The 11,335-nt window shown below is 33.6% G+C and overlaps 1 protein-coding gene across 1 annotated transcript in view; it reads left to right on the forward strand.

The window, feature by feature from the left end:
* The window catches only part of LOC126007258 (A disintegrin and metallopeptidase domain 3-like), an 82,385-nt gene extending 81,484 nt beyond the window's left edge, over positions 1 to 901 (forward strand). Inside the window, exon 18 of the mRNA XM_049772715.1 lies at positions 847 to 901. Within this exon, the coding sequence (XP_049628672.1) occupies positions 847 to 901 (55 nt within the window). The remainder of the gene's footprint in view (positions 1 to 846) is intronic.
* The last annotated feature ends 10,434 nt before the right edge of the window (positions 902 to 11,335 follow it).

Genomic DNA, 11,335 nt, shown 5'->3' on the forward strand with positions numbered 1-11,335 from the left:
CGTGTCTTAATCTTTGCACTCTCTCTGTCCCTAAACAAATCTTATGATCTGTGGCTAAAGGATTAGAGCCATAAAGTAGTAATTTATATGCTAAGATGCTACCAAAGTAGAACAGTTACATATATAGGTGTTGTGTTTCTTTTTTAAGGAAGTAGGGTAGGACCCAGAGTGATATTGTACAAGTGCTAAAGTACTTACCTTGTACATAACTCTCCCTGATTTTATCCCCATCTTCATATAAGGTCACCTGAATATTGGTAAAAGTGATTTCTGAGCACAGAATGGGAATAAGTCCTGAGCTAAAGGAGTGTTGGCCTCAAACCAAATATATAATATATATAAAGCATCACAGTGTAAATAAATAATAGTTGGAGATACCCCATTAGTAAATGTTATAATATTCTTTAATTGCTTATTTGATGGAAATTGGGAGGTTTTTTATACAATGTAAGGGCTTATATTGTTTCCTATTTAGGTTTTGAGAAAAACACTACTATATATTATCAGGCTATTTTTTCTATATACTAAGTTTTCAGTATGAAACTATTGCAAAATACTTAGCATTTTTATTTATGTAACTTTGGGGAGATGAAAATTAAAAAACTAGGTAGCAGTTTACTCAAATGAATATATTTTAGGTGGCAATGTATTTTGAAGGTTTTAATGTAAATATTTAAAATTAGAGAATTATAAAACAGAATATATCACTGAGTAGTATATGAAATGTAAAATTAAATCTGGCATATACTAATTGGACATTAACTTAAACCTACCTGTTTTATTTGTCTTAATTTTAAAATGACAATGCTTTCTATTCCTAAAACAAACTCAATTTCTCTCCTACAGTTCTGTAACAGAAGACACTGACAGTAGGAGCAATCAGTCATATTCTCTAAGGTAAATTTAAAAATTCTAATAATTATAAGACACTTTAATTTATAATGACAATTTTTATGTTTCTTCTTTTTTCCTCCTACTCATATCAAATAGTATAAGGACTCACCCAAAACTTTTAATATTAATTTTGTCATACAGTAGTTTAGAAATATTTAATATTCTCTAACATAGCCAATACTATTATAATAAGAAGTAAATTTAATGGACCAAACAATTGCACAGTAGTAGGGCATTTGCATTGCATGCTGCCAATTCAGGAGCATCCCAAGTTTCATCATTTGCATACCATATGGTTCTCCAAGCTTGCCAGGAGCAATTTCTGAGCTCAGTGCCAGGAGTAACGCTGAGTTCCACCAGGTGTGCCCCCCCAAAACCAGAAACAAACAAAAAGTAACTTTAAGAAAAACATTAATGTTTTAAAATATTTTAAGACCATTTACTTACTTCATTCATGATGGATTAGTTTATACAGATTGTCTCCCTCTACACTATTTCTTATTTATATTCCAAAATTATTGTTACTTTAAAAATGAATAGATATTTATTCTGGGTTGTTTGGACCACACCCAGTGACGGTCAGGGGTCACTCCTGGCTATGCTTTCCGAAATCCTCCTGGCTTGGGGGAACTATATGTGATGCTGGGAATTCAACTGAGGTCCATCCTAGGTCAGCTGCATGCAAGGCAAGTGCCCATCGCTGTGTCACTGCTCCAGCAATGAATGAATTTTTAAAAGAATTCAAGCAGTTGAGATCCTTAGTAAAGTTTTGAGTTAGATATTAATTATAGATAAATTATTGTCCAATTCAAACTCCAATGAACTGCACCATTTTGAAACTTAATTCCTAAATTTTTGTAGATATGGGAAATTAATTTTACACTAAATTCCCTCTTAAAGTTAGCAATTTTGTTTTAGTATACTTTTGAAAAATATGCACCTTTGTATAATTTTCAAATTTCTAAGTCAAATGTATAAAAAGCTATTTTGATTAGAAAATACTAAAGAAATTCATCCAAGATTGAGATTAGACTTCAACAATTACTCCTTTCATGCATATAATTCTGGGTTTTGACAGAACTGCAGTCAATAATGTAATTATCTCTTCTCCCATCAAAGAATTTATATTTTTAAATCTGAAAATAAAATGATCTTTCTATAAATCTGTAATAAATACTAATAAATATATTTAATAAATAAATATATTAATAAATAAATACATAAATCTATATATAAATATTTTATCTCCTTTTTACCAATATTTTTTAAGATCATTTCTTTTTTTTTTTTTTTTTTTTTTTTCTGGTTTTTGGGCCACACCCTGTGACGCTCAGGGGTTACTCCTGGCTATGCGCTCAGAAGTTGCTCCTGGCTTCTTGGGGGACCATATGGGACGCCGGGGGATCGAACCACGGTCCGTCCTAGGCTAGCGCAGGCAAGACAGGCACCTTACCTCCAGCGCCACCGCCCGGCCCCTAAGATCATTTCTAAGGTGAGAATTTTTATATCTTTTCACTCTCTTCTAATATGTTTCATAGTTTTAACATTATCCTATCATCACCTGGACTAATCAAAATAAAGAGTTTGACATTCCCAAAATTTCTTTCAAATCTTAGATATCATTTTTGTTTATTTAGTAATTCCCACTCCCTGCAATATTCTCTTGGCAACATTTTTATTATTATAATAAGATTTTAGGTAGTGCTTTAGACAACCTTTCCTTAAGCAGTACATATATATGTATATTTGTACATATATATGTATATTTGTACATATATATGTATATATGAAACAGGTAAAACAGGTAAAATACAAAAATACAAAGGTGTGAAGAATAAAAGAAAAATAGCAAGTTTTGAGAAAATAAAAATAGTATATTTTAGGTTAGACTAAAATGAGTATAAATACAAACATTCTGGCATAAAAATGATATATCTTTACTAATGATCTGTTATAGACTAAGTTATAAACCAGTATAGTATTATAAAATTTAATGGAAAGAGCAAACAATTAGCTTCATTTTAAATATAATGAGAGGGAAATTTGTTGGAAATAAAGAGAGGACTTCTGGAAGTAGATAAAAATAGATGTATTAAAGTAATCATGTGTTCATTTATTTCATTCTCCCTCTGTTTTATATTGATCATATTTTACCTACATAGATTGTTTAATCTATTTATATTATAAAATTTATTACAGAAATCAAAAGTTATTCAGAAAAATATACCTGTATTCAAAAATTTTAGAATATAAACATAGATAAACAATATAATCAATCTCTGACTATACTCATACAAATAAAACAGGTTTTTATCTATTTTTTTTTTTTTTATTTCTTTTGTAAAAGTCAATCATCTGAAAATCTATAAGGCCATAGTTTGGAAACAAAAAAAGCATGTTACCACCGAATTACTATTTACAGTCTGGATGCAAGATTGGAAAGGAAATCTGATTCCATTTGCTATGGATTTAAGCATTCAATCTCATAAGCCAAAATAAATACTGTGAGTAAAAGTGTATAGGTGTGTCTGTTGATTTTCATACCTACTATGGTCCTGAGGAGGATATAAAGAGTTGATTCCCTTTTCCTATCCATTCCAAACATTGGAATATTAGAAAGTATTAATAAGTAAAAACAATATCTATGTCCTTAAATAGTCACTAGGTATCATCAATGAAACTTTAAAACTGGTTACTGATTAGTTATACCTATTCAATCTTCAGGTAATATTTTCTTATTGTCATATAAACTTTTGTCTAGGATATACTGATATATCTTAATATATATTTTTATATCACATATATATTTTAATATAGTCTAGACACAAGCATATATATGTATAAATGTATATGGAAATACCATAAATTCTATGTTCTTCTTTGGATTTGAACACTTCTGGGTAAGTTATCTAGCTTGGTTTCTCTTCTCACTTTTTGTCAACAGTCATTAAGGAACTATACATGGATTAGGGGACAATATTACCCCAGAATTTGACTTAGGAGTAACAAAGACAGCCATTTCACAGATGATTTTAGCTCAGAAATAAAAATTACATCTTTAGAGAAGTGAAGAATTTTATTTTCCAGTTGTCCATCATCATTGTTTGTGTAAACAGTGGAATTTTATGCAATATAATCAAACAAATAATAGAAATGATGCACCAAAATTCTTATGCCATAGATGAGCCTTTCAAATATGTTAAGCTTATAACTTGTTATAAATGCTGTGCATTTATTTGTTTATAATATATAGAAAAGACAGTTCCATTTCTTTTTTTGTTTGTTTTTTTTTTTGTTTGTTCTTTTTTTTTGAGTCACACCTGGCAGTCGTCAGGGGTTACTCCTGGCTCTATGCTCAGAAATTGCTCCTGGCAGGCTCGGGGGACCATATGGCACTGGTTGGCAACCTGCAGCTTGTGAGCCACATGTGGCTCTTTACACTTTTAATTTGTCTCTTCTGTGTGCCCGGCGGCTGCTCCAGGAGTCAGGGCTCTGCTCCTAGCCTCTGTCAGTGCGTGCCCTGTGTGGCTCTCAAAATAAATTTCAATCGTGGTTTTGGCAAGATTTGGCTCAGTTGATAAAAAAGGTTGCCAACCGCTGTGGCATATGGGATGCCCAGATTTAATCCACCGTCCTTCTGCATGCAAGGCAAATGTCTTACCTCCATGCCATCTCTCCAGCCCCGACAGTTTTATTTCTCTATAGGTTTTGAAAATAGGATAAAGGGTAAAATTTTAAAATGCTCATAATTCTAAGAGTGAAGAGATTTGTATCAAAAGTTCTTATAGATATTGACTATAACGAGAATTGCACATATATAAATATAGTGACATTCCTAGTAATTCAATTATGATTTGTAAATAAGTAATGTGATTTAAAATAAACAGATTATTTCCCCCTTATTTTTCATTTTCACTACTTTGGTTCTTTAGGGGTACTGGTAATCATTAAATTTAGTAATTTTTGATTACTACTATTTCAGATGTACTTATTCCATCCACTCATGCTCAATCTTTACACCTGACTAGAGTTTATTTTATGCTACTGTTGAAAAAGTCATTCTTAAAATAAGGAGTTCTGGGAGGGTTTGAATGAGTGATATGATAGAAACCAAGTTAGTATTGGTCATGTGAAACTTGATACTTTCTTCCTCAAAACCAGACATTATATTGCCATTTCCTCTAAAATGGTGACACTTTCTTCTCTTGCTATGTCACTAAGACCTTCTTATGCCACTGGGCTTCATCTTAAGTGCTGATTAATTTATAAAAGTTATACTTGGAATGTATTTTATAGCTGTTTTTAATTTCCATGTAATCCTGTATTATAAAAATTGGCACACAATTGAAGTAAAATGGTTTTATATTTTTACTTTATTAATAGATAGTGAGCAGTATCATGAATTAAGTAGAACATTTTTTCACAAAATAACTAATATTTCCTTTTTTAATATATTTTTATTTAAGTAACAGGATCATAGTCATAACCAGAACATCCCCCTTCACCAGTGTAACATTACCCCCTCCCCCTTCCCATCTCCTGCCTGTATTCGAGACAGGCATTCTACTACAGGATTTTGTTGAGGGATCTTTGCATCTGTGTTCATCAGGGATAATGGTCTATAGTTTTATTTCTTTGCAGCAGCTCTTTCTAGTTTTTGTATCACAATGCTGTTAGATTCATAAAAAGGTTTATGGGAGTGTTTCTTTTTTTTTTAAATTTCCTGAAAGAGCCCATGAAGTATTGTTGGTAGTTCTTCTTGAAAGGTTTGAAAGAATTCATTAATGAATTCATCTGACCCTGGGCTTTTTTTGGGGGGGGTGAAAGAATATTGATTACTATTTTAATTTACTTAAAAGTGATATGTCTCTTTAGATATGCTAGATAAGGGGTCTCAAACTTAATTTAACTGGGGGCCGCAGGAGGCAAAGTCAGGGTGAGGCAGGGCTGCATAAGGGATTTCACCAAAAAAAGTCCTCAAATGTCATTATTAACAGTTTTAATTATTTCTTCTGCACATGAATAGAACATTGAGTAAAGATCTTGAACAGTTCTTCTGAACATGGCATCTTTTGCCTATTCTTTGCTGCCAGAGACTTGATAGCATTTCTTCTCACAAATCTGAACCACATTTGGCTTTAGAGAGGAAGCAGTTGAGACCCTCAGTATGGCTTGAAGATGATCATCATTAAGTCTAGACCTGTACTTTGACTTATTGAAGTTCAATGTGGAGAATAACTTTTCACACAAATATGTGCTTCCAAAAAGGCACATGGTGCGCTTGAACATTCAGGAAAGCTCACGGATGCTGGGGACAATTTTCTCAAAAATTGCCCATGCATGTCTGCTTTTCCACTAATCTCCCTGAACTTGGCTTTGAGATCAGAGTTGCATTGCAAGTCAATGAGCTCCATTTGAAGCACAGGAGGGGCATCTTGCACATCAAAGGAAAAGGGCTCAACAAAAATTTGGAAAGTGGCTCTGTGCTTTTTGAAGTCTGCAAATCTGTGATCCAATTTCTTCTCTAGCTTAAAAATAGCATCAACATATTTCTCACCACTGAATGGTATGCCTGCATCCACAAGTTCCTTGCATGCTGGGAAATGGCAAAGGTTTGTCTGAGAGAGCTGGGATTTCCATAACACAAGTTTTGTGGAGAATGTTCTCACATTGTCATAGGCAGCACTGATAAGCTGCCCCAGGCTTTGTAACAACTTGTTTAGTACATCAGCTTATGTGTGATGTCAACAAGAAAAGCTAAGTCGATGAGCCATTTGTGATCACTCAACTCAGAAACAGCATTCCCATCCTTCTCCATGAAGGCTTTCACTTCTTCTCTCAACTCAAAAAATCTTTTCAGGACATTTCCCCTGCTGAGCCAACGTACCTCGGAGAAATAGAGCACATCCATATTCTGACTACATTTCCTTTAAAAAAAAAAAGCATGGAATCTCCTGTGCTTTAAACCCCTCGATCTGATATGGTTGATGCATTTAACAACAACAGACATTGTCACATTTTCACATGGCAGGCATTTACTGCAAAGGGCCTGCTGATGGATAATGCAGTGAAGAGCAATGGCCTTCTCTACACCCTCCTCTTCAAGTATTTTTGAACAAGTGCCACCAGTCCAGTCCATTTTTCCTCCCTGTCATTGATGGCACTCCATCTGTTATGATTCCAACAAATCTCTTCCATGGCAAACCTGCGTTCTCAATGGCATCACACAGATGCCGATATATCTCATTAGCGGTGGTCTGGCCATGCATTGGAATTATTGTGAGCAGCTCCTCTATCAATTCAAAATTGTAATCAATGCCCTGGACTTACATTGTGAGCTGCGCAGTGTCTGTTATATCTGTGCCCTCGTCAAGAGCAACTGAGTATACATCAAAACATTTGGCTTTCTCACACAGCTGATAAATGACACTTGAGATGTCAGAAATGTGCTCTGCCACAGTGTTGGCAGAAAGGCTGATTTTGCTAAACTGACCTTTCTTTTCCGAACAGATAATACTTGCATCCTGTAACATGAATTTTTTTTAACAAACTCTCCTTCTGTGAATTGTTTCCCTGCCTTAGCAATCATCTCACTAACCGTGTAACTAGCTTTGACTGATGCAACATTCTCTTTGGTTGCTTTCTTGAAGAAACCTTATTGCCTCATTAGACATGCTTTAAGACTGGCAACCCACTTGGTTCTCTCATTTCATTGATATTTTGCACATTCCTCAGCATGTTTAGTTGAATAATGGCATTTCAAGTAGTATTCCTTGTGCACTGCAACTTTCTTCGAGCAAATCAGACATGTGGGGATGCCCCTGTGCTCAACAAAGAAATATTGCGTCTCCCACTTTTCCTGAAATTGTCTGCTCGTCATCAATCTTTCTCTTCACTGCAGGCTTTGATGAAGTCATGATGAAGGTATGACAAAATCTAATTCTGTAATAAACTTCTATCCCTCTCTCTCTTCTCTCCCTTAGGCCTCTGATAATGCAAGGGACAGCGGGCAGGAGCAGAGGAAATGACGTGTGCACAAGGCGCAAAGTATTCGCGATTATTCGCTTACCAAATATTCACAATAAAAAATCGCACTAGTAAGAACTAGTAAGAAATTAGTAAGAATTAGTAAGAAAAAAAATCGCAAAAAATTGCATTGAACATTTGCATACCCCGAAAGGAACTGCTCGGGGTATGCGAATGTTTAATGCTATTTTTTTCTTACTAATGAGATTTTTATTGCGATTATTTGGTAAGCGAATGAATAATCGTGAATACTTCGATATTTGAAGGCCGGCTGTGGGCCACAAAATGTACGGAGGGCTGCAAACGGCCCGCAGGCTGCGAGTTTGCGACCCCTTTCCTAGAGGAACAAATTCTGAAGAAGTTTTGAAAATGAACTGGATAGACATCTTATGTTGCATGATCAACTGTGGTCAAAATAGCAAATTGTTACAAAAACTTTGCCAAATCATTCCTAGCTAAAGGGAAGGCTTGGTTAGAAGCTAAACCCTATGTTAGTAGCATAGATGTGACCAAATATTTTAGAGTGATTTACATAGATTTGCATAGTTGGAAAAAGAAGTTATAAGAAAAATTATAGGCACTGGATCGTGGGAGAAAGGACTCTAAGAAGAAGGCAGAAGTCTTTCTATTTCAAGGTAGTCCATCTGAGTATGAAGAGCTTCATGGGTGTTTTCATATAACCAGGTCATCACCACTAAACTAGTTATCTTGTCACCATCTAAACTTGTTTCAATATTGTACAGATGTATAAGATAATTTTTTAAGATTGGGAGGAAGATGCAAAACTAAAGATTTTTGAGGCTATAAGAAATAAATATGTGAAGAGCAAGTTGAAGCCACAGAGGCTTGCTCAATTATGCTGTTCAGTGGGACATATAAGACTCGCTTAGTACATGTTGATTTGTTTTTTTTCCCACATTCTATTGGTTAATTTATAGGCCCTTCCCTTGTCTCTTTTTTATATATTATATTTACTAACACTATTAATTAAATACTAAGAAATTTCCAGGAAACTTTATAAGAGCAAAAGAAAAGTAACATTCATGTATTTGCAATTTTTTAATAATATCTTTATTTAAGCACCATGATTACAAATACGTTTGTGGTTGGGTTTCAGTTATAAAAAAAGAACAGCCCTCCTTCACCAGTGCAACATTTCCAAATATTTTTAAGTGACATGAATTGACCTAAATTAAAGCTTCTACCTCCATGTTTAACTCAAATCTGGTAAATATCACATATTTGTAACTTTGATAAAAAGTTTACAATTATATTACCTTAACTATAAGTGTGAAAGACTTAAAAAAAAGAAATATTCCCCTAGACAGATAAACTTATATTCTCATAGAGGACAATAGACAAAATAAATATAGATGATTTTTATTCCTGAAAAAACCATTTACAATTATATTAACTATGCAAATAGTTGAAAACTATAATTACCTACTATTGAATAGCTGATTAAAGTGAAGAATTCATTCTTGAATCCCAGATGAGAACAATTTAGAAGAAGACTTTGTTCATAGCAGGTAGCATTTGAGTGATTAGAAAAGAAATGCCCAAAACTTTAATTTCAGTCAGTCCTAAATTACACTCCTGAGACTAAGATATCTAGATAACATCCCATGTTAGTGATGGTGAGTGGGATTACAAGTAGGTTCACATCCAACAAACGGTATGTTAATCTGGATGAATAACATCACTGGATTTCTTGGCCCCTATGATAATGTTTAATTTTGGTTTTATTTATTTCCCTATAATTAAATTAAATTAAAGCTGAATATTTTTCATATACATATACATATACAATAGTAAGTTTTCTAATATTTTATATTATATTTCCTTTCTAAGTTATGGTAACCTTTGAATAATTAAAGGTAACTTCATTTGCGGGCAGTTTTATATAAACAAAGTAATGTTCCTAGGGCTAAAGTGTTAGATATTAAAATTGGAACCAGGGGCCGGAGAGATAGCATGGAGATAGGGTGTTTGCCTTGCATGAAGAAGGACAGTGGTTCAAATCTTGGCATCCCATATGTTCCCCTGAGCTTGCCAAGAGTGATTTCTGAGCATAGAGTCAGAAGTAGCCCCTGAGTGCTGCCGGTGTAACCCCCAACAAACAAAAAAACAACAAAAAAAAATGGAACCAAAATTGTGGATTTCTTATTTTCAGTTAAAATTTGAAGTATAAAATTAAACTCTAAAATGTGATGATGTTTCAGGTAATCCATTAAAAATCAGCATGCACTGTCTTCAAATATTAACATGTATCTATAGCATATGTTTTATTTTTATTATGAAATGATATAAGCTTATTGAAGTAACATTGAAAAAAGTTTACAATCACCTCAAACTCATGCTAAATAAAATGTATTTTCTAGTGTATCAAGAGAATTTTCCTGGAATTGAAATTATTTCATTGTATTAATGTGTATTTAAGGAATAATGGTAAATTATGGTAAAATAACATTGATATAAGTGACATTATTTTTTTCTTCAGTTTACCTTAATGTGTTCCATTTATCTTTTCAGAGTTAGGCTGTTCATATTTTTTACAAATTGAAAATGTTTCCTTACACTGTACCCATGCAAACCTCTTAACTATTTTTATTCCTCTTTCATATTTAAGAATATATCCAGCTGTAGCCAGAGATAGAAAAGTATATAGGGCACTTGCCTTGCATGTAGCTGACTGGGTTCCATTCTGGAACCAATTTTGTTCCTGTGAGCACTGCCAGGAGACCCCCCTGGGCACACGGTACAGAAAGAGGTACCAAAGGTAAAAAAATTAAAGATTATTTTATAATTTTAATAGATCTTTAATTTTTTCAAGAGTATGCAGGGCTGTCTGGAGAAAGAAACAATATTCAGCTTCTCTATCTCTTATAATGCAAACGTAAGTTTTCATACTATTGTGGTAACTAAAATACTTTAAATTACTAAATATTAAAAGATCGCTTTTCTATTAGACAGCAGAAAAAATGTTATTAATGGCTAAAAATCTATAGATATATCTCTAACTTTTCCTGAATGATAAAGGCATAAAATCCTTAACCAGGTATTTTATATTTAAAGTCACATTAAAAGTATATCTCTGAAAATCAACTCCTGAGTTATTTATTGTCTACAATGGCACACCAGTCTATGTAATAAAAACTTATTAAATATGTGCATCCATATTTTTATAAAATACTTTCTTTTTTTAATTAATATCTTTATTTTATTTTATTTTGGTTTTTGGGCCACACCCAGTGATGCTCAGGGTTTACTCCTGGCTATGCGCTCAGAAATCGCTCCTGGCATGGGGTACCATATGGGATGCTGGAGAATCGAACTACAGTCCATCTCTAGGCTTGTGCACGCAAAGCAGATGCCTTACACCCTGCACCACCACTTCGGCCCCTAATACCTTTAT

The sequence above is a fragment of the Suncus etruscus genome, chromosome 4, assembly GCF_024139225.1.
Source record: "Suncus etruscus isolate mSunEtr1 chromosome 4, mSunEtr1.pri.cur, whole genome shotgun sequence".
NCBI lineage: Eukaryota > Metazoa > Chordata > Mammalia > Eulipotyphla > Soricidae > Suncus > Suncus etruscus.